Raw genomic sequence first — 24,787 nt, forward strand, 5'->3', positions numbered from 1 at the left:
CACCTAGACTTAAGATAAAAGAGGAAAATGGAAAATGAAAAGAGAATATGTCATAATTATGATCACGGTTTCATACTACACATAATAATAACAGGTTTTTTAAAAATATTTTTGGGGGCATTTTTATGCCTTTGTTCGAAACCATAGACAGGAAATGAAGGAGAGAAAAGCAACAAAGGTCCACAGCAGGAACCAATCTAGGCTATGATTAAATGTTAAAATGAGAAAGGGCACTAAAAAGGATACTGGATATTGAAATGACAAATGGGTGTTGTAAAACGGACACTGAAACTCAAGAAATGGAAAATGTTGTAATTGCTAAAATTACATCAAAAGCCTAAATTGAAGAATGTAATAAAAAAGAAAGATCTCATAAAAGAAGATGCTGGACAATTGGGAAAAAAAATACTATGAGGAGGTTATAGCAAACATATTCCCCATTAATTTTAAATCTGGTAAAATAATCCTCCAAAAATATGTGAAGACAGCAATAACCAACAACAACAACAACAATAATAATAATAATAATAATAATAATAATAATAATAATAATAATAATAATAATAATAATAATAATAATAATAAATAAATAAATAATAAAAGTTAAAAAATAAAAACAAAAAATGACCCAAAGGTCTTAAAACGAATGTATTTTTTCTGTAACATAATTTTAAATATATATGAAAAATAAAGAGTTTTCTGGACATTTTTCCCTAGATTTTTGATAAAATCTAATAATCCCCCCCAGCTAATTAACAGGCAATTTTCTTGTCGCCTTTGATTTATTTGTTGCAGTTTGCAGGACTTTCTCGCTAAGTTACTCATTATTTTGTCTCCCATGTTTTGTTAGGAAATCAAACAAATTGTCTCTGCTTTGAGAAGTTAAAATGCTCATCAAGGTATCCGACCACAGTAGCTCAAGCGCAGTCGGCTCAGACTACACAGACAGGTATTCCTTCTCTCAACCGTCTTCACCTGGTAATTAGTGATAATTACACGCTGACTGCCTCACCTGAGAAACACACTCACCAAAATGATCACAAACAAGCTCCAGTGTAAACTTTTTCTTGATTTGTCATATTAGCAAACCCAAACAAATGGACGGTGGTGCCGTGTGAGTGTCGACCGGTAGCTGTGGGAGTAGAACGTCACCGAGTTCTGGCTCCTCACCGTTCTGCCTCATCCTGTAAGCCAGGGACCACCCACAGATCTGCAGCCCTCCTGTGCTCGCACACCATCACACCTACTGTAGCACGGCCCACTAGGCTCTGACATAAAGGGATGTACCTCTCTGACTAGAAAGCTATACCCCAGCACGACTCGACTTGACTGCCCTCAGCACAACTCGGTGAAGGCGCTGCTAACGCTTCAAAATAGCTCGGCAGCGAAAACATCAACACTTGTTCACCCAGAGGACCAGGCGCTGACAGGACACGATAGCTCACTCTCAGCTTAAACTCACAGCTTTCACTGCTTGTACTACAAACGGAGACAATATGTTTGGGGTTTTTTTTTTAAATAAAAGGATCAAATTCCACAAATAGTTTCTCTGATTTGTTTTGTTTTTACTTGTTACAGAGTGGGAAATGTTTCTAAACTGGCAATTAAAGTTACAGAAAACTGGCACCCTTACACAGCTGTCTTTCTTCATTCAAATAAGTCCGTAAAACCACTTAGGGAAGCTGCCAAAAAATACCAGCTTCCGATCTCTTGGGTAACTTTAGAGCAAAAATGAGCTAAAAGGTCCAGTGTGGTCGAGAAAAGTGAATGAAATGGACAATGTTTACATGTCAACGACAAGATGAGAGACTTAACCACTGAATATGAAGTAGGAATTAATGCTTTTGGTGAGAAATGGCAATCCAGATTTTTTTGTTCCTTCTTTGTTTATTTGTATGTCTTTGTTATAGTGTTTTTTTTCTTCTTCTAACACTTTCTATTGGCAGAAATGGTATTGTAACAGTTATAACTATTACCTCATTCCCACCGCATTTAGCACGTGCACGCAGGTTTTTTACTATCACTGTAGTTTGTTCTCATTTTTTAGACTACTATGACTTGTCAAACAAGAAAAAAGACAGATATAACTAATAATGTAATTACTGAGTTGTTAGGTTGAAGTGTCCCAGTAAATCATATGCATGCACTAACTGACTCATCAAATCAAATACAGTCATTTTTACGGTTATTAATCGCATCTTTGATTCTACTACTTCGACGTGTCAGAATATCTGCTGTGATGAGGCCAATGGGAATACACCTAAACCAACAAATCTATGGTTAAAAGGACAAAGTTATCAATCAGACATCTTCCATTTTCATTCTTCTTTGATGTAACTTGACAACCTGAAAATACAGCTCACAAAACATCTGTTAGCAGCCACAGGATTGGACTGCAGAGAAACTAGACCCCCAGAAAAATAGTCACTTAGACAAGAATCTGCAGGTTTAATTACCGCGCCATAAAGAATGCAAACCATCACAAATGAAGTAATAGTCCTATAGGTTTAACTGATGACCACTACTTTTTAGTTATCTCCACTTTGTTTCAAGAACTTATGTTTTGTCCATTATTTTAGGAGGGCAGACGGGTCCAAACACTACAGTACCCATGAGTCTCAGCCACTATTGCTGTTGAAAAGAAAAACTGATCACACAGAAACTAAAAGGCAGAATTTAATATCAGTTTTTTCATCAATGTAGTCTTCAGCTTTCATCAATGTCGGTATTTCATTATTTACGGCCCCTATTTTCTACAAGTGTCTTATGGTCAGCTTCTGGGTTTCAAATAATTTTGTATATGAAGATCAAGACACACTGCACCCTCAAAGCCCTGTGAAATCTCTACTCAATCTTCAAAATGTCACTGATTCCTTTTTCAAGCAGATTTTTAAAACACTAACTAGAGACTCTTTACAGGCCCATAAATAAATAACTGAGGGAAAATATGAAAGCCCACATTATGCATTTAAAGCCAGCTTTCATGTTGAGCCATTCATCCTCATTTGTTTGCTGAGTAGGGTTGGGGGAGAGAGGCTGCCTGAGAAATTCAAAAGGATATTTAGCATTTGAATAAGTGGAGCCTGTGTGTGAGTGTACTTATGTCCCTCAGCTGCCTGTGTTTCCAGTGTCGCTTGTGAGGCTGCAGGGTCATACATATGCTAATCAGGTCCAGTGTGCTGCCAAACACTGTGCTTAAAGAAGGTTTTGGTCATTTCTTTGTGTTTCTCTGTACATTAATCATGATTGCATCATGGTAAAAATGAGGAACATACTGTGGTTCTGTTACACCACTGGAGGAAACCGCCACAGAGAGTTTGATTTGGCTAATTTCATTCATGAGTCCGAGTATCTGTCAACAGCTTTGTCAGCAAAGTTGGGGTCAAGGTAACTTAAATTTATTCAAAATGTTTAAATCATTAGGGCGCATAATTACTGAATAATGTAAGGTCATCTGTTCAGTAATGACAATAGCTAAGTGAGTAAGGCTCTTGAGTTACCATTCTTTATCTCTTGCAGGCCTCTTTATTATGCCATGGCAATTTTTGTCTAAGATACTCAAAACTGTCGTTCAAGCATTTGTTTAGCAAACAAAGTAGTGTATATTAAACACAGTATCACGAGAAGACGGTTTATTCTTTACGGTTGATTAATATGTCATTATTTCTTGCTCTGTACAATTGCAGCTACAATTCCTGAAAGCCCAGTCTGGTCTTCAAATGTCTCGTTTTGAACGACCAACAGTCAAAAACCCAAAGATTTTCAGTGGTCTATCATATATGATGAAGGCAAATGCTCAAATTTGACAGTCTGGAACAGGAGTGTTTGCTTTTTTGTTTGAAAAATTACTTAAATTATTGCTCACAAAATAGTTGGCAATTTAATTTTCTGACTGATTAATCAACAAAATGTTTCAGTGCTAGTATTTGAGGGTTTTTTTTTCTAAAAGGAAAAGCATCTACTCTCAGAATCATCTGCAAATTAGCATGTTAGATAGTTCACTTAACTTGTCGCCTTTATTCCTTTTCCAACAAAAGTAGTGCGTGTAGGCAAGTTTTGCAAAAAAAACAAAACAAAACACAATCACCAGATTAGAGCCTGAACTGATAAATACCTGTGACCACTGCAGTGTCATCTGACCCAGGTGTGTATGAAAAGTCTGATGATAGTGGGTAATTGTGAGTATTTTGTGCAGTTTCCCAGCATTTGCATTTCCTACCAATCTACTCACATGAAAGATATCTGAAACATTCCTGTATCACTAAACATGAAACGTTTTTTGATTTCATTGTGATAAAGGATATAAACTCTCTGTAAAGACTGAAACTAGGATTAAGATCTCACACAATGGGGCGCTCGAATGCTTCAAACAATGGGCCCAAATGTGCTGTTTAAAATGCATAAGAACTTTTAGGTACACCGTGCAGATGTTTAGCTGACATTATCATATATGCTGACATTATCATGACCTGTAACAATGGAATTTCCACACCATTTCCTCTCATAAAGCTAAACTGAAAGTCTGCGAGGGCAAGCCCCTAACCCCCTTCCTACAGTAAACAGCAGAAACATGCAGTAAATAGAGCAACCTCAGTGATATTTGACCACAGAGCCCCAGTTTATACTTATGAGCAAGACGTCAACTGTGAGACCTCAAAGAACCTTTATCACAAGCTCAGTGCTAGATCACAACAGAGAAACATATTTTTACAGCCATTTGAAAAGTTAAAGTTAATTTTGACAACATGATAATACAGCTACTATAATTTAGATTTTTTTTAAATGTGAGAGGGAAAACCGATCAATAAGATTTGTTTTGTTAATCTATATTTGTTTATGGCTTTTACGTGTTTCAAAAAGCAACATGGTGTTCATACAGCTGATGATTTTGGTGTCAAAGAATGTCATGACAACTTCTCTCATCAGCTGACACAAAACAAGAAGTCACCTTCTTCATTTTGCTACTACTCAATGACTTAGTGTTGATATGGCCTTAGTCTAGTCTTAGATGTGCTCTGTGTATGTTTTTACTCAATTCAAAACAGAATGGTGCATGTTTTAAACTTCTCATTAGGTTCATGTATTTCAAGTAAATTTTAACACAAATTGTAAACAGGAACTTAAATTACAGGAAGTAAAAAAAAATAGGAAGCGCAGTGTCTTTGATAACTAAAAGGATTTTGGGTTAAGTTATTGCTTAAAAGAGGAAAGAACTTTCTTTTAACTGCAACAACAACTCTGCAGGCCTCTCACTGGCTGCTGAGTCACAATAAATCACACAACATAGAGACAAAACAGGCACATGTCTATGAATCACAGGGGTTTGAACACCAGTTATATTAAAAAAAAAAGTTTTTTTCCTGACAAGACAACAAATCAGTAAAAATGGCTGATCTAGTTGGACTGTTGTCTGATGTCAGTTATAGGCTACACCTCAATGCAGATACTCATATCAGGTTTAAGGCCCTCTTGGATAGTTTGCCTGACTGAAGCATCTCAACCGCTAACACGATTAAGTATTTTGTGATTCTGCCTCAAAGGATAGTTTGGATCTTTTAAAGAGGGGTTGTATGGGGTACTTTTGCATGGCCATCGTTACCTACAGTAGATGCCAGTAGGCCGGCCCCCAGTTTGAAGAAGCAGGCTGACGTACTGACACAGAAGCTAAGCAAGGTATTGCTGATGAGCAGTGAGCTACAAAATGTATTTTAGCCAACTAAAAAAAGTCCTACCTGAAAAAAAACAATACCAGTTTAAGTGTGGGCCTGTCGCCTGCCACACTGTTGTAATGCTGAGTATGGGTAAGTGCTTCATAAAATCCCACTGCAAAAGATCAGAACTATAACAACTTATTAACAACATTATCATCGTCATCAGGTCCATCTGCTCCTGACTTGTCTGTGCTGCTCTGTGGATTTGGTTTTTACTTTGATAACAATGTTCATTGAGAACATTTTCAGCTCCCATGTCAAACAGTATTATTTGATGATTTTATTTGTGTTAATTTAGTTTTGCCAGTTTTCTTCCATGTTTTAATAATGGTTGATGTCAAACAGCAATGAATGTATATATATTAAGAAGAATGTTTTAAAGAGAAAAATACAAATATGACAAGGAGTAATGGGGCATGGGGTGGGAAATTAGCGGTATATTTCAAATATTAAAACTACAGTTTAATCCTTTGAAACAATGAGCTCATTGTTTACCACTATAATGTGACACATTACTACTATAATGTGAAATATACAACAGTGAAATGCAAAAGCAGTGACAAGTATATAAAAAACTTGAGTTAAAAAATATATTATGCTTATGTCAGCAGGGGGCAGCTGCAGGAAACCCTGACATTATTTGATGGAGGAAATGTTGGAGCTACCAGATATTTACATTCACCCCCAAAAGTGACACAAATCTCCACAGTCAAACTATTATTTGGCAAACACAACTTCCACTTCCACTGATATCTTGGGTCTGTCACAACTCCCAAAGGAGACAGGGACTCAAGAGTATTAATTATTGCGTCATTTTTCCAAGGTGAAACGACATTAAGGCCAATCTATATTGGCCACCTACACCACCTAAGAAACTCTATCAATATCAATAACACTGGTTAAAGGTATGGGCATTTAAGAAAAAACATGAAACTTCTTTCAAGAAACAAATTAAGGCAGTCACTGTTTTTTTTTCAAGAGCAGTAGTTTACAATTTTTGGAGAAAGACACAATTAATGTGCATGCCTTTGTTAGATCCTGCTCTTTTGAAATGAAACGCACAGTTACAAACCCCATCATGTGCCTTCTGTCAGTTGTCATGCCTACCCAACCAGTTTCACAGAGTGGCTCTGTTCATGTTTGGGATTAGCTTGTCACTACACAACTGCAGCTTGGTGTGTTGCATGTTTAATTTAGTGACTTTATAATTTCTCACAAGATGGGGAATCCATCCTTTGTCTCCAAGTGTTTCTTCCAACAAGTTGGAAACACTAAGCGACAATAAAATTTGGAAGAATTAAGCTTTTCCAACTGTGTAGGCCTACTGTCTGATCTTAGGTCCCTAATATCACAGAGTGTGTTTACATGGACATGAATAACAGTTTATGAACAGGTTTTTGGAGTATCCCGTTTATGTGTTTAAGCATGTCAACACTATATTCTGTTTATCAGAATCCCGAATATGCTAGCTGAAGTACTCTGAAAGAACCAAGGGTTTTTACAGGGAATATGAATAACCAAATTTCTCCATGCTCATGTAAACACCATATCCTGAACATCATCACAACAGGGATAAGCCTCATAAACGGGTTATTCATGTACATATGATCAAACTGTAGTTTTTCCCTTAAAAATTTCAAGTCATCACAATCCTGAAACACAGAAAACATTGTATAAAATTTGTGCAGGTATTCATGCAGGTAAAATGATCACAAAAAATGTCACAGCCCCAGAATCAAACGGGATTTAGGTGTGTCACAATATTGTTTTTTTAAGGGTCAATACCGATGCTAATTATTAATAGTTAATCCGGCCGATAAGCAATATTTGGAACCAATATGCATTTACAATAAAAATGAAAATCTTTTAGTCAAAATTTAAAATTTGGAATATAACAAACTATAACACAAAACTTTGTTAAAATGCCCTTAGCAAATGTTAAATCAAAACTGAAACTTTCAACATCAAAGAGTTCCCAGCAACTTTTTTGTAGGTCAAGGGAAATTTTAAATAAAAATACCCCCCTGAGGATTTGCAAAGTAAAAGTTCCTCTCATGCTGACACTTTCTTTGCACTTTTTAATCAATTCATTTTATCTGTGATCGTTAAAGCAAAGAGATTAGATTAAAAAGATTAAAGAAGATAATCAGCAAAATGCCAAATATCAGCCCCAATAATCAGCCAGGCCAATAATCTGTTGAGCCCTAAAAAAAACCTTAGGAACTGTTTAGATCCAGACATTTTTTCTTGTATTGCTTTGCAAAACTATTAAACTGTAAAGCATATATATTGGATTGATTGTAATAATTTCAAAGTATTTGAAGAGTGCATTGTGCAACTGTATTATCCAGGTAAATACAAGTATCAGATCAGGACACAGTATCAGCAGATACTCAATATCAAATGACTCTGATCTGGATTGAGGGCAAAAAAAAAGCCTTGCTTAGGATTGCCCACAATGGCCTGATAAACCCTGAACCATAAAAACTACCACGGTGTTAACAGTATGACAAAATGTCTGACAATAAACAAATACATCATCTGATGATAAATATATTGTCTAGCCCTACTAGCTGATGATAAATTGTATTTTCATTTAAGTAAAAATGTCCATTGAAAAATGACCAGGGATATACTATGAGAGAAAAACAGCACTGTTGCAATGTTGTATTTTCCCAGTTCATGCTCAGAGACCCTCAGGCCACAGTTTCACATGCAAATCCTCTCATCAGATCACATGCTCATGCAGGTAAAATGATCAAAAAAAAGTGTCACAGCCCAGGAATCAAACGGGATTCAGGTGTGTCACAGCCTATTATACTTATATTAGATGTTAAAGCTGTTTCTATAACTGTTTGTGAGGGGAAGGGTGTGCCCTCTGAGGAGGTAACTTAAGGAGAATGGCTGCATGCACTATGAGGATCTCTGGTGGATGTTAAGGATGTCAGGGGTCGAAGGGTGGGTTGAGGGGGTGCTGGGTACATTTATACCCATAACTATCCATGAATGCTGCTCCCTTGATACCCCGATTTTGTCTAAATGACCCGCTGACAGCTAGGAGCCACTGTGACAACATCCTCAGATGTAATAACATTATACAGACATCAGTATTTTCCCACCAACCAGCACCAAAGCCTCGAATAACTGCAACAAAATTGTTTCTCACATTGAACACTGCGCAGTACCAAAATCAAATGACTTAATATATGAAAATTACGGGGGTATTTATCGCCAACCTTTTAATTTAAATTCATGCCAGAGCGTTAAAGAGACACAACAAGCCAGTAATCCTCTCGCTTCACATCGACAAACAGGCTGAGAGAGGATAAACTAGGCCTGACGTTATGGCCACTGTGTATTAATCTTAACAACCTACATTATATGTTACACGAATAAATAAACGACCTACACGTTAGGGTACAGTAAAAGCTGAATAATAACGCTGACATGATGTTATAATACCAATTTCTTCATTTCTTATTCGCCACAACATCACTCCCGATGGCTAATGTGCTTACCGGACAGTTCGTCGGGTTCCAGCCCGCTTTCGGTGTCGAGTCCGCAGATCACAAAATAATCTGCGAAGCGGCAGGAACCGGAGCTGAAGCCGGTGGTCATTTTGAGACTGGTCCGGTGGTACCCTTATCCCCCCACCAGGGAGCATATTAAAGGAACTCGGAGACGTGATTTCTCTCTGCCATCACGGATGCTACGATTCGTTGCTGCGAAGCTCGAAAATCAGCACCGATACTGAGCTAACCCGCTCTGCTAACTCCAACGGCTGTGCTACATCCGACAGCGACCCTTCACAATAAAACGTCCTCTCCGCACACAGGAAATGGCGAAGAAACTGATTTTGCACCAAACAACAAAACTGCTGCGTTTGGCCCACTGTCATTAAATATGTGGTAATTTGTCAATCAATCAAACAGACTGTAACATAAAGTGCTTTACACAGTAAAACTAGAATCCCCACACAACAACACACACAACAACACACGCACATAAACACGTGAATAAAACAAGACTTTTTTTGCTTAAGTAAAGCCAAATATAAATGATTTTTTTTTTTAAAAACTACTCATTAAAACCAGAAACTGAGGAAACGCTACCACAAGTGAGGAAACACCAGAGGCAGAGTAAAACCCATGGATGTATTAAAGTAAACTCTACATACAACCTAGACATAGAAAGATGAAAATAAATAAACAAATAAATATATTGATAAAATGATAATAGTAACAATTAAAAATAAGTAAAATACTCAAACTGTAAATAAGAGGTAAGTGACAAGATAGCAGCACAAAGTAAAAATAATAAAAATGTTAAATATAATAAAATGATGAAGAAGTACAATTGTTTAACAGACTACAATGTAGAAATAAATAGTAAATAGATAAATAAAGATCAATCAATAGTCATGTGTGCGGACCTTTTAAAAAACACAAATTGAAGAAAAGGTTCAAATTAATACAAATATTGTTATGTGTTTCATTTTTCATGGTGCCATGGGTGATAGGAGAATTAAGCTGATGTAAATTTTTAGTGGAGTTTTAGATGTCGACTGGTGGAAGACCACTTGCAGATCCACATGGCCTGATGGTTAGGAGACTGTCCAAACAAGGTTGTGGCTTCAAGGATGATTTGTCATATGTTCAGCTGGGTCTCTCTGCAGTCTCTGTGGCGTGTTTGTTAATTCTTCCACTGATCCCAATTTTTTTTTCTCCTGTAGGTCATTGATCACAGATTCCACCTGAATCAGCTTTTTTGAATCAGGTGTCCGTTAGCCTCTCAGCACTCCCGGTTCCTTCGTCTTAAAGTCTATGGGTTTTTTGAATGGGTTTTTGGTAAAATGCCCTAAACAAGGTCTGAGGTTCACTCGTCCGCCTTTACAGCTTTACAGAGTTGCACACAAACTTGTAGATTTATCTGTTTAGAATATTTTTCTACCATGTTTTAACATGTTTTTACAGTGTTTGTAGTGGTGATGTTTAATACGCCCAACCACAGCGTAGTTTGTGTATAGCCTAACAATAGCTTTTTGCTTCTGGCGATTTCATTTACTCTTCAAAACACATAAAAGTGGTGTTCATCTGTGAAGATTATTGTGCTGAACAAAACGTATAAGTCTCATAAACCTGTGTTCACCACAGAGCTTATTTTTGGCAATTAACAAAAATCCCATTCAAAAATCCCATAAGGTTTTTGAGGAGGAAACCAGTGCGATGCTTACTTCCTGGTTGGCCTACAAAAATACGTCATCCCTTCACCACTCTATTATGAAAGAAATTATGAGGTTTTAAATGTCTCTCAAAGTTGAACATATCTGGCATTTAATTTTCAAGTGAGTAAAAACCCAGTAATTGGTAATCGTCTGAGCGCCATCTCTGTGTGGGTTCTCTCTGGGTGCTCTGGGAACGTCCGACACTCCATATTTTAAAACCAATTGTTATTTATAAAAAAAAATGAGTTAAAATAAAATAAATTTGCTGTATCTGTGGTAGGTTGTCTGATAACAGTTATTGAGACCTTCAAAGAGATATACACCTTTTCTAAATACCCAGCACTAAGTGGCATACAGTTACTACAGGTTGAGATAGAGGGGCATGTTTTTTCCTCAGTTAGTAAAGACCTAAAAAGGCTTTTAAAAAAGGAATAAATATTGGAGTTACATAAGATTAAAGGCAAAGGTTTCTGGTCCTTTGCTGACTTTAATCGGCTGCAGAGTGGATTAACAACACTACCTGCTGTGCTGAACAAACAGTCACACCGTTTTTTGCTGAAAACCACCTTAAGATCTGTTTCTCTAAACGTTTTACAGCTGAACAACAGCTGCGTGTTTTTTCTGTTGATATTTTGTTTGCTGCTTTTTCTGTGGTCCTACAAAGCAAGAAGAGCACAATCTATTCACAAAGCCTAACACATAATTGCTGGGAAACTCCAAGTTTGAAAGAATCCCAAGCATTGTGTGTTCCTCATGTACAAATCATTTTTGTAGTTTGGCCTTCACAAAAGTCTATAAAGGTTTTTTTATAGTTTGCTGCTGCAGTGAGGTCATGCATGTTCTTTACAGATAACTCTGAAAACGCAATCACATTCTGTAAAGATAATTTTAATGATTCAATAAATATAAAAAAATTAACTGATTAGATGGGACAGAAACGAGCAATCTGTAAACACCTCATACTGCAATACATCAGTGCTCTGTACAAAATAATACTGTTTTTTTGAAATGTAAACAGAGGGTTACACACATTATCTCACTACATCTAGGACAAAAAACAGCAATAGTATATCTAATTTGAGTATATGCGTGGCATGAAGTTTAAAATAGCCTTAACTATTGTAGCAATCAGGGTGGGATTATCCACCATGTCTTACAATTGCAGCATTATGAAAAATGTCCAGGAAGTTAATCAAGGCTCTGTTTAAATATTAGGACAGACAATAAGATTTTAGGGAGTAATTTATCACTTGATTTAAGCATCTAAATGAAGATGCATTTTCTAAGACAACAATGTACCTCAGTTGATCAAATGCAGCTCTCTCATATGCCAATGAGAACCATAAATATAACCAAACAGTCTCTGGAGGAAGGAGAGTCGTGCTGCAAAATGTATGAAAGCAGACATGATTTAAGACACAGGTATCCTCACACAGTAGAACAATTTAAATTTCAAACAAATTGATGCACATGTGATCATTTCAATTCTGTGTTTAAGAGGGTCATAAGATTAAAACAGTTTCCTATAAATCTGCTGAATAATAAGACCAGAAATCTCAAAACGCACCGAACCAACTGCCTCTATGACTGTGATAGTTAAGACATTGAAGAAAATCGAGTTTAATAAGTTACCTGCATGTACATTCACTGCATCAGTGTCTCTATTAACTGTCCAGAGTGTTTTAGCAGCAGAAATAAATTAGCTTGGTATATAGGCAAAAAAAAAATTAAATAAAAAACTTCTAAAGAAAAAAATCAGTAAAGTTTTATAGTAAAGGACACAAAAAAAAAAAATCAGAAAAAATCTATTTTAAGAACACTCAAAACATAGATCAGGCATCATAATACATTTCTCCTGGTGAAGAATGGGAGCAGTAAAAAGCAAGGTAAGGCATGGATACCTCAGTCTGTTGGCAGTCTTTTTCAGGACAGGTGTATCATCTGTGGCATGGACATCTCCCTTTCTAAACTGGCATGGCAAACACTATAATGAGGTGGAGACACACTGTCATCCCAAAATGCAAAACTTGAGAACCCAACTCATATTTTAAAATGATCACACCAATATGATTCAATCTGGCTTTTCACAAACTTCCCTGGGTTGCATACTACTTACTACACATAAATCAGTTGTATTGACATTATCTAAGCTCACTTTTTGATTACAAATTTGAATTGGGAAATGCTTGGAGTTCAGAATCCTGCAATTGGTACATGTTTTAAGGAAATATTTCAACTACTTTCTCTTTTCTTGACGAGTTACAGTGGCTTCAAATATAAACAGAAATGGGTGAAAATGTGTGCGGCAGTGGGACTAGGCACCTTTCAGGGAATAACAAGGGAACTCACTCACATGTCAACAAAAGCAGCACTTACTAAGATCAGTCATCACATTTTTTTCTACACAGTTTCTTTCTTCCTTCACACTGCACACATTTTGCCAAGGCAAGCACCAGGTATCCAAACTGGGTTATGTAAAACTAAAATCCACTTTAAACAGTAGTGTGACAGTTATTGCTGTGGTGGTTCACTTCATTAGGTCGACATTAGACACAAGCATGTTAAAATAAATTTCAAAAAGGGAGTGGAAGTTAAAGGTGCTACACAGGATGTAGAAACTGACATGCTACTGCCAAAGCAAATGTAATAGTAAAAGTTGTTCCAGTAATTTAAATAAAATTGTACTGATTACTCTGTTTCTAGCAAGAAAAGAGAAACACTTTTCCCAAGAATGGTGAGTTTTACTCCAACATCCTACAAGTAGCACCTTTAAAAAGGTCCAGTGTGTAAGATTTAGGGGGCTCTATAGTGGCAACTACCAGTAAGGAGGGAGTTGAATTATTCATAGAGGACTCTCCGTCTCCAAAACAAACGGACCAGGTGATTTTAAAACAGTTAAAATACTGAATAAAACAGTTTCATGTTACAAATCAGTGTTGCTCGAACCCTGTTTAGCGCATCAGAGACAGCCCATTGGGTCGGCACCTACAAATGTGTTCTCTGACTAACTTCATGTGTGCTCATCTCATTTCTGCCCCAGACGTTCAGAAGGTTTTTACTGTGAGCCAAACTACAGAGTTCTCCTTTTCAAAACAAACTGAATTAAACCAGTAAAAACACAGAATAAAGCAATTTCACGTTTAAAAATCAGTCTATTTCCGACACTGCTCGTAGCAGAGGGGCTGCTTTCTATGGTGGCTGGCTATTGTAGGAACATAGCTGTGCAACATGGCGATTTCTATAGATGAGGAACTGTTCTCCATGTCGATTTAAGCAGCACATTCTAAGGTAACCAAACCACACTTTCTTATTTTCAAGTAATTATACACTTAAGAAAACATACCTATTATGTTATATTCCATTTCTGCCAATATAGCCCCCTAAATCCTACACACTGGACCTTTAATCATAAAATAATAAGCAGTGACTTAAATTAAAAAAAAAACAAACCTCAATTTATCTTATTTACAAAATGTGCCACAATCAACAACATAATTCACAGAAACCAAAAAAACTTGTGCAACCAGTGGCCAGTTTACACTTAACATCAGGAACAACCCACTGCATGCATTTTGTGGTCAGTGAGTGCTTGTTGTGCCGCTGGTCAGAGATTCTCCCTCCAGCAGCTGTGTATGAGACTGAGGCAGAGCAGCTTGAGTGACAGCTGCACGTTCCTGAGCCGAGGGGAAGGGGATGCTGGGATCAGCCAGCAGATGAGGTGCTGAGGTGTTCAAAGTTCTACTCTAGTTTCTTCTGCAGCTTTTTCTGGAAGCAGACGGGCAAGATCGAGAGCACGGCGAGCACACCGAGCACAGCCAGAGAGTTCCAGGACACGGCCTCGCCAGCTGTGGTCAGTTTGTACAGTGTCGTACCAGCATTGATCGCTACAAAGGACGGCGGTGCCACTCCTGTGAATTAGGTTGAATACAGGTGAGCCACTCACAGCAAATTACACCAAAATAACATACAGACAGTCAGAAGGAATAGACAGCCTTACCAAGAAAGGTACCGATGAAGAAAACCCCCAAAGGCACATTGATGACAGGCGAGGTGATGTTGATGAACCAGTTGGGAAGAAAGGGGGTTATCCTCAGGAAGATGATGTAATTGATTAAATGATCTCTGTGTTTGTCAACCTACCAGAAAAAAAGTCATGAGCAGAGTGTTTCATAAGTCATATGCCCTGAATGACCAGTAAATCTAAATCTGTGAAGATTATTAGTTTATATTCACAAAATTAGTACATTTTATGTTAAAGCAATTTAAGTAACTGTGACAGAATATTTTTTACAATACCAGTATGTATTTTTGGTAGGGCTGGGGAGATTTGTCGATTTAATCGGCATTGTTTGACTGCAACCATTCAAAGCAAGCATGGATTCTTGGAGAATAAGCTGCAGCCATAGACTGGATACAAAGATGGACAACATGACCCTGCTTACCCCTGCTGTGCTGAAGTGAGGTTGAAATATTCAAGATACAGATTTTGACATCTTGTGAGGGTGATGTCATTGAGAGCCGGAGTCTGTGCAGCAGCGATATCCGCAGTTGGGGAGTTCTGCAAAAACACCCGCCCGACTAATCACAAGCAGCTCCATTGAATGGGAGCGCACTGATTGGGCTGTCACAGCTATCAAGCTATCATGTAGAATTGTTCTCATTAAAACTGAACCTATAAAAATAAACACTTGAAAAAACATCAGGGTGATGGGAACTACCTTCAGTGACAGAGGCAATCTTTGGGAAAAATTTATTTAGTGTGTACTTTGAGTTTTTAGGTTGGCCTATGTCCCATTCACTAACATGGAGGCATAGGCTGTAGAACCTATACTGCAGCCAGACACCAGAGGGCGATCAAGATGTTTAAGCTTCACTTAGTGGGAACTGTCATGTTGTCCATCTTTACAGTCTACAGCTGCAGCACATGGCTGCTGCTTAAATGTCCTTTCACAGGAGTACTGGGGCGGCTGTGACTCAGAGGTAGTGTGTGTCGTCTTCTAATCGAAAGGTCAGTGTTTTGACCCCCAGCAGTTCAACCCTCCAGTTAATATGTCAAAGTATCCTTGGGCAAGATAGTGAACCCCAAATTGCTCCTGATGCTGCGTCAACAAAGTGTGAGTGCGCATGAACGGTTACTGAGTAACAGGTGGTAGCGTGTACGGTAGCCTCAGCCACCCGTGTGTGTGTGTGTGTGTGTGTGTGTGTGTGTGTGTGTGTGTGTGTGTGTGTGTGTGTGTGTGTGTGTGTGTGTGTGTGAGACATGTAGTGTGATTGTGTTTTAAGTGGTCAAAAGACTAGATAGGTGCTATTCAAGTACAGTCCATTTACCATTTACTGCTGCTAGGGAAAGACAGCAGCAAGATAGCAACATCCTGTTTACTTTTTGTCCCCACCCAGGCACAATATATTGGGATGATCGACTTGTCCAACGTGTTTCTGCTGTCACCTAAACCTTCTGCACTGCCTGTAATGTTACACCAAGTATCAGCTAACATTATTATTAGATAATTTTAGATTTTCTGGTTACTTCATCTGCGTTTTTGAGTGAGAAAACCACTTAGACTAACCAACTAACCATTTTGAGTTTAAAGTCAAACACTTCAGACACAGTCATTAAATTAATGTACGTTTGAGTGTATTGTTATTATTACTATCATCATTAATAGCCTAACACAGCAGTGACATGGAAATTAGACTAAATTCAAAGGGTGCCACTATTATTATTTCTGTAGAAGAAGTGATTAAATAAAAATACTTAAATATTATCATGACATTTAGTTTTGGAGAAATTAATCAAAAATAGGTAAATTAATTATAAATAATCATCCTAAATTAAATTTTTTAGATTATATTTGAAAAATAAACATTAAATGAATCAAGACAAAAATAATCAGTTGCTGCAGCCGTAATTTTTGGTAAAACCAACTTGACCCCACAAAGTTCCCTTAAAGGAAAACTGCAATACTTTTGAACCTGGATCCTATTTTCCCATGTATTTGTGCATAAATGACTGATCTGGTATTGAGAGAGCTGCAGTGGCAGGTCAAGCTGTACTGTGCACCATCAATATAAATTCACTGAAAGTGCTTGTTTTTGCCACCGACATGCTAAGATTGTTCTTAGAAATATTGTACATTACAAAAGAAATCAGAGAAATGAAACATTTCACCTTTCGCTGATCCTGCTGTTTTTAGTGGGTATAACCAAGTGACGTTCAAAAGAAGTCTCTTTCTAAAATCTTGGACTTTTCCACATTGTCAATAACAGCTAAATATTCAGCCATGACATTGAAAATCTTTTAGATAACACTAAAAAAGTTAAGCCTTCTACACTCCAACCACAGACTGTATGTATTTATATATAGTCTGTGACTCCAACCCAAAACTCTTCTCAGAAGTCCTCCCTCTAACTCTCACCAACATTTCCACAATTGTCTTTTGGGGCTTATCTTCGCAAATTCTGAAACTATCCCAGGCACTTCACTTTTTTGACATCTTGTTAGTGAATCTTTAACCCCTTCACATGTGGTCAAACTGTCCCAGTTTAAGTAGTGCTGGAGGAACAACAAAAAATAATGAATGTTGATGTATATTAAATAATGTTGGATGACTTTTTCTTAATTTATGGGCTATTTGGTTTTTTTGGGGTAGTGCATATCTAAAGACATAAAAACATGGTCAAATAGGGTACAGCTTGAAAAATACAGAAGTTTCCCATTAAAGCTGAATTAAGAGCAACATCTCAACCACAAACAGTGCTAAATATACCTTCAAATCACAGTACATTTTTATTTAAGAGTTTTACCTGCTGGGACCATTTCTGTGCTCTCTCTGTTAGATATTTGTAGACCATGGGCCTGCCCACCAGATATGACAGCATATAGCAGAAGGAAGCACCAAGGCCAGAGCACTGCAAAAAGATAAAACACACAAAAAAAACAATGACTTACACACACACACACACACACACACACACACACACACACACACACACACACACACACACACATATATACATATATATATATATCGACAGTCAACACACGACAGTCAATAGATACTTTGTTATTGCAAAGGCAAAATTAAACTTCAAATAGAAGAACACATTTTGCCTACATCTTCACAGTTTAAAGCATACAAAACACTTGGCCTAACCAATTCAGCAAATAAATTGAACTTTACCCAACTACATTCATCTAACACTATGACAGTTATTATGGGTTGGTTCCGGAAATTAGTCAATCCCAAAAGATCCCAATGCTAAAATGCCTACAGCAGAAATGCATTTAAAGCTTGGGGGTGAATTTTTTGTATAAATTACCAATATACAATTTATTAAGGCCCAAAGTTATGCATATTTTAGGGTGGGTCCACTTGATTGACGGGCTGTCAGCCAGGCATTACTTCCAAGTATGAGTCAGCTCCACTCCTGGCTCCTACATTGTGCTACCATCCCACCCAAAAATGGTCACTTATGGCTCAAAAAATCCAAGATGCCGATGTCCGAAATGCTGCATTTGAGACTTCAAAACAACAGTCCACAAACCATAGACTATATACAAAGACGGACAACAAAAGTCCTGTAAAGCGAAGCTTAAACATCTTGATCGCCCCCTGGTGTCTGGCTGAAATATAGGTCATAAAGCCATAAAGTACTCGCCAAATACATTTTTTCCAAAGATGGTTTTTGTCACAGAAAGTAGCTCTCATGATTCAGTTCCATAAAAAGGGGATTTACCACCATGATTGACAGCTGTGTCAGCCAATACGCGCACTCTCGTTTAATGGGGCTGTTAGCTATTAGTCAGACGAGTGTTTTGGCATGAACTCCTTCACCGGAGATCACTACTGCACAGCTCCGACTGACATCAGCAGCGCAAGATGGCAGCAGCCATATCAGAGATATTTTGGCACTGCGGGGGTAAAGTCTATACCACAAACCAGCGGTGCTGTCGCAGTGGTTACATCCATTATTTTATGCAATATATGCTCCAAATACACCAAAAGAAAACACCCAACCATCGTCTTTTGTCTTCCATTATGTTCATGACTGGTCCTTTTAACTTTTAGCAGCAGTGGTGTGGAGCTGGGGGCTCGGGTGTTAACAAACATGAACTGCTTTTCATCCTAGATGTCGCAGCAAAAACATCACATTTTAGCGTCACTCGGCATCAAGGAGCAGTTATTTCTTAAGCACTCAGCAAGTTTTTAACCAATACTGAAACAAACAGGAACAAAATGTTACAGAAGAGAAGACACAAACCAACAGTGGCTGCAACTGACTGTGCTGCAATGCTGGCACATGACATATTGTACACACATCTATTGCATGTATCGGTTACTCCTCTTAAGGTTTCTTCCTTTTTTAGGGAGAGATTTTCTTTGTCTGAATTAAGTGTCTAAGGATAGACGGTGTCTGCTGTACAGATGATAAAGTCCCTTGAGAAAGTCATTACAAATATAAGCACACCCAATGCTCATTGTTTAAGGTTCTTTACATTGTTTGCTCCAGTGCATGTCAGATTTAAATGTTCATTGTGACATCATAGAAATTAATATTTAAAAAAAAAAAAAAAAAAAAAAAAAAATTTTTAAGAGGAACAATCCGCTCTTGCAAAAGCAAGCATATGCGTCTAAATCCTTGCATAGCGAAGTGTGTCTCATGGAAAACATTTCAGTGCACAGTTGCTCATCAACACACAAACAACACATTTGTTTTCAATCACAAGTTTCATACCATCCTTCCTTACTCACCAAGCAGACTAAGAAAAGAGCCAGGGGGAAAGGATAAAGATATCCAGACAGGATGCTGAGGAAGATAGATCCAGGGATTGCAAATGTCTGGAGGCTGATAGAAGTGTCAAGGTAAACAATTTTGTTTAAAACGACAAATAAATAAATAATAACAATAACACAGATATCACTCAGGCATACACACATTCAATCACATAAATGATCAATATTAATGATAGATACATCCAAAGCATATTCCTCTTGTAAGCACTTCATCCTGCAGGTCTTTCTGTATAAATTAAAAAAAACATTAAACAAGAAAGCTTCGGCCTCTCGTGTGACCTATAACGTAAACACTGGCAGCCCTTTCTAAACAGTAACAAAGGCATAACACGGTAATAGTCATTTACCTTTTCTGCTATACAGCAGCTTATCCTGTCCTCTGCTCGAAGGGTAAGGAGCTCCTGTACCTTTTTGTTTTTCCCAATTTGTGGACATTTATAGACGCAGTTCTTTGATTTAGTAAATTCAGTTAGCCACTTACTGCTGCTAGCTGCTTTTTAAATCTCCTGCGGTGGGTCACGCCTGCCTCACGTCTGCCTCCGTCCCTGCTGCCTGTCCCTTTTCCTAAGACCTCCATTCTGTGCTGTTTCTACCTCCACTGCTGACTGAAAAACCAGACAACTTTGCCTCCCCATTCTGTGATCATACTTTTTATATAGAACAATGAGGAAGCATAACAGCGCAATATTACTGCCTTGAACAGGTAGTGTAAGACTGGCTATCATTTTGAGTTGTTTCAGCAGATTCAGAGCTTCAGCCTATTCTCTTTCACACTCTTGAAGAATGACTGCTATTATTTCTATCTGAGGCTGAATGTTTTCAGATGGAGAACATGCTGCTTGATGGGTTTTGTAAGTCCAAACATGGTGATACTTTGTAAGGACTGCTTGGTAAACACTCCATCCGGGAGACAACTCAAAGATGCTGTATCCACAATTTGTCATGGTGGCATCCCAAGATCAAGAACCTGAAGCAGATAATTTATTTTGGGCCTGAAAATGTTTTAAGGCGTTCTCAGGTCATTTTGGTAAACTTCTGACCCCAGCTGACAAGATATTAGGTGAGTTATTGCTACAAACCACCACAGAAACCCACACTGTCTTTGAAGACCTGAATTTGGCTTCGCTGACAACATTCTCAACAGTATGCAAAGTTAAGATTTATTTTTCCAAAAGGTGTAAATGTGTTCTCCAAGGATACAAAACATATGTTGCAAAGTAGGCCACCAACACTTGCGAGTAGTATGTGTCTTTGTATTTGGACAGCACAGTTCCCAAAGCTTTGGCATCATCCATGTCTTTAGGGATCTTGATTTTCTCCATTTCATCACTGGAAAAAAAAATATTATCTTCAGTCATACATGTTTCACACAGATATTTCCTGTTTTTTTTTTTTAACCATACAATGCAAATACCAAAACTTGTTGCTCAAAATACTAAAGCCACCTTTCGACTTGAGCATCATGTCAAAACGCTCAGTTTTACCTTTTTTGTCATAGAAGTACTATCAAACTCAGGCACCTCATGCAACCTAAAGACAAATTCACTCCTTCATTTTAATGTCTCAGTGTCATGCCTCAGCCAGTCTGCACCAGCTTAACTTAGACTTGTCAAAACATCTGCTGCAAGGCTCCTAACAACAATATTATGCAGATCTAGCACTTGTGCAGTGCTAGGCGCTTTCCTTGGTGATCTGTTAACTTTAGGATTCCCTTAAATCATTTACTTTTTGTACTTGTAGACATTGCTTACATTTAAAATATTGGTGGTTCCCTCCCGCTACCACAAACCTCAGAGTGGAGGACATCAAAACTTAAAAAAAACCCCAATAAAATCAACTGTATTTATTAAGATTGTAAATAAGAACTAACAGTATTATGCAATTTCCCCAGTTAAAGGTTGTTTTTTTTTTGGGTGGGAGGGGGTGTCCTTATCAGCCTTGAAGGTCCAAGGACAGAGGGATGTTGTACGTATTTTAATACTGGGCTGTATAAATAAAATAAAACTGATCTAGAGTGAATAAGTCTTAATTTCCAGGGATAAACATCAACCCCACTCACATTTAACCAAGTTTAATAATCCACAAAACAACTTACTCAGGAAGCTCTGGGAAGTTCCTGTAGACCAGGTACATGACTGAGGCAGAGCAGGCGAAGATAGAGACCAGAATCAGGAGAGACATACGTGCTGAGCCCCCTTCAATAGACTGAGCCTCTGTAAAAGAGAGAGAGAGAGAGAGAGAGAGAGAAAGTTATTTACCAAATGAATTAAGAGGTTACTATTAAAAAAACAGAAACTAGTAACCAGGGAACCTTGTGTAATTTGCTTATGAGTTTTGCATCACTTGTTCAAGCCCCTACAGGGAACCAAGTCTCCCCCCATGAGACACACACCTGCTGTCTCTGAGCCGGTCTGATTAATCATGCTTTCATGAAAGGATTTATGCCGAGGGACATCTTTTACGTTGGTTAAATTTCAGGTGTCAACAACACATACATATTCCTCCTAGTGCATATGACATGGGGATCTATTTATTGAAAAAGGACTCTTGGTTAGAGTTGGACCTAAAGCAGTCGAGTCAGACCAAAAGTGACTTTAGTGTCTGAACATATACTCATTTGCCAGTTTTTGGTACACTTAACAAAACCAAAACAATCTAACTTAACCCACATAAAATCAATAAATCCCTACTTCATGACAATTGTAATTCTATGGTCTACATTTACTGATATAAATGAGATGGACAATTAGAATAAACTCCTCTCACAGGTCCCAAATAAAGTAAAAGGACATTTTTTTGTGAAAACAAGTAGTTCTACAACTGACAAAACCAATTACAGGTCAAAACATGCTTATAAAGTGATCGTGATTTTTGTGGATACAAAATGTACTAACATAAGTGTTTCATGTTATTAACAAAAACAAGCATAATTTCAAAATTGTGCAATCTGCTCGGCAAAATAAAGATTTCAGTTTTGAAGTCATGGTTTAGGGTTTAAGGAAAGGTATTTTACTTCACTTTTGAACACTCAAATTTTTAGAATTGTTTTTCTGTGCCTATACTCATGTTTTATGACATTTTAGTTTATCTTACCCTGTTTTAACTATGTGCCTTTTGTTTGGCTCTTACTTCATTTTATTCTCTGCTGTGTTATATGTCTTCTGTTTTTATTGTAAAGCACTTGACTGTTTTAAAAGGTGCTATATAAATAAAGCTTTTGTTAATGAGTGCCAGTAAGATACCAAAGAACTACGTGTTGGTCAACAAAAACTAAATTGTGGTATGCAAAATGTGTGCACTGAAAATCACAGATGGAGATGCAACAACTTCCAACAAACTTGTTTTAACAAATACAATTTTTTATAAACATACAGCATTTTTGATAAATATATTCTTTATTTTGCTGTTAAAATGTCATTAAATTGGTTAAAAGACTTGTTTGGGACTTCAAAGTTTAGGATTTAGGACTTAAGACATTAAGTTATTTGTCATTGTAGATGTACAAGGAAATCATGTTTGGTTACTCTCAGGTTGACAGCTGTAGGCAAACGATATAAAATATTAAATGACAGCTAAGTTGGACCATTAAGACAACATAAATACAAAGAAAAACCACAAATAACAACAAGATAAAACTGTGACAAATATCACTAAGCATAAATGATAATAATTATAATGATAATACAAAGTATGCCGGTAATATCAATATACATGGCAGCAGCGAGTATAAAGTACATTGCAGCTCAAGCTATCGCCTGATATCAGTCTTAACTTAGAAATTGAGTGCCAAAAATTTAGTAAACAGAAAATGTACAAAAAAAAAAAAACAAGGCACATTTTAGGACCTGTTCATCAATTATCTCCTGCCAATTGAGTAAAGAAATATAAAAAACGATACAAATGATAAAAATAGATTTTTTTTAAATATAGAAATTTAATTCGTACAAATAAAACAACAGTAGGACTATCTCAAATAAATACGCATCTAATACTGAAACTGGCTTAAGAGCGTTCTTGCTAAAGGACACTCATTATCCTACTTACACTCATTAACCGGGTTAAATGTGAATATTAGCTATTTAATTACAAGCATTGTGACCCTATAGCTGTCATTTTTTGCGATCAAATTGCTCCACTAAAAACTTGGCACAACCCATTTTCATTTCATACAGATGTTTTTAAATGATGCATTTGATTAAACTGTCATCCCATTCAATTATTTAGTTTTTACATGTTTATTATATGGAGCCACTGTTACTTTGAGATTTATATTTTATTACGCTGACTTTTGAACTTTTTACAATGCATTACACTAGGACAATGTTTTTTTCTTAATAAACTGATGCATGTTGTTCACATATTCTACGGCATATAATGTAGTAAAGTCTTTTTGAACAGGTGAGAGTGTTAACAAACATGACAGCGTTATGTTCGTCATTAGCCACAGCGCTACGAAGCTAACCATGGCTAATTTTACTCGCTAGCTGGTTGTGTTACAACAACCAGCTTACGGCTAACATTAGCTCCTGTACCGCAATCCGCTCCGCTCTCACCGCAGATATGACGCCGTCGTGTCATTATGTTGCCCAATACCTTTGTTACTACCTCGAAATATTTAGTTTCCTCTGTTTTTGTCACGTTAACATTTAGCTAACACAGTCGCTACCAACCTTTCGGTACTAGTGGGTCACTAGCGTTAGCCTTCACCTCCTCTTGAGCTGAGGACACACCGTCGCTCTCTCGGCTTTCTCTCCGTTTTTTTGCCATTTTTCCGAGATCCAGTTGAGGTCAGCTGAGGTACCGATGTGTGTGTAACACCAACAGCCGACGGGTGGAGTGACACCGGTGTGGTGACAGCCTGCTGACACGTTACAGGCTGACCTTTTACCTTCACGTCACAGCACCGCATCCACGACAGCTCCCCCAGTGGCTACACTGCGGTCAAATATTAACCCTGTAATACCTGGATCGACATCAGTTTTCTTGTGCTGCATTCAGAGGCCTTTCGCTACCATTTAAACCTCTGAAACCTCAGAAAGTTGGCGTGTCCCAAAAAC

General features: G+C 37.5%; 2 protein-coding genes across 7 annotated transcripts in view; both read right to left on the minus strand.

The window, feature by feature from the left end:
* The window catches only part of dennd5a (DENN/MADD domain containing 5A), a 46,916-nt gene extending 37,411 nt beyond the window's left edge, over positions 1-9,505 (minus strand). For 3 of the 6 annotated variants that reach the window (XM_088077445.1, XM_088077438.1, XM_042485576.2), the window contains exon 1: positions 9,230-9,504. In XM_088077445.1, the coding sequence (XP_087933571.1) occupies positions 9,230-9,329 (100 nt within the window). In that variant the 5' untranslated portion in view covers positions 9,330-9,504. Of the gene's footprint in view, positions 1-9,229 lie in introns of all 6 variants that reach the window. The other 3 variants (XM_088077433.1, XM_088077432.1, XM_042485654.2) reach the window with 2 other exon arrangements.
* Positions 9,506-11,807: 2,302 nt separating this feature from the next.
* Positions 11,808-24,616, minus strand: tmem41b (transmembrane protein 41B). Its single transcript, XM_042485768.2, has 7 exons — positions 24,401-24,616; positions 21,826-21,943; positions 20,931-21,059; positions 19,689-19,782; positions 17,740-17,844; positions 14,933-15,071; positions 11,808-14,843 (listed from the first exon to the last, which is right to left on the minus strand). Exons 1-7 carry the CDS (start codon positions 24,495-24,497, stop codon positions 14,674-14,676), a joined length of 852 nt encoding a protein of 283 aa, XP_042341702.1. The 5' UTR covers positions 24,498-24,616; the 3' UTR covers positions 11,808-14,673.
* Between the last annotated feature and the right edge of the window lie 171 nt (positions 24,617-24,787).

This window comes from Plectropomus leopardus, chromosome 1 (genome assembly GCF_026936395.1).
Source record: "Plectropomus leopardus strain MGB_pleo_1.0 chromosome 1, ASM2693639v1, whole genome shotgun sequence".
NCBI classification, from domain to species: Eukaryota; Metazoa; Chordata; class Actinopteri; order Perciformes; family Serranidae; genus Plectropomus; species Plectropomus leopardus.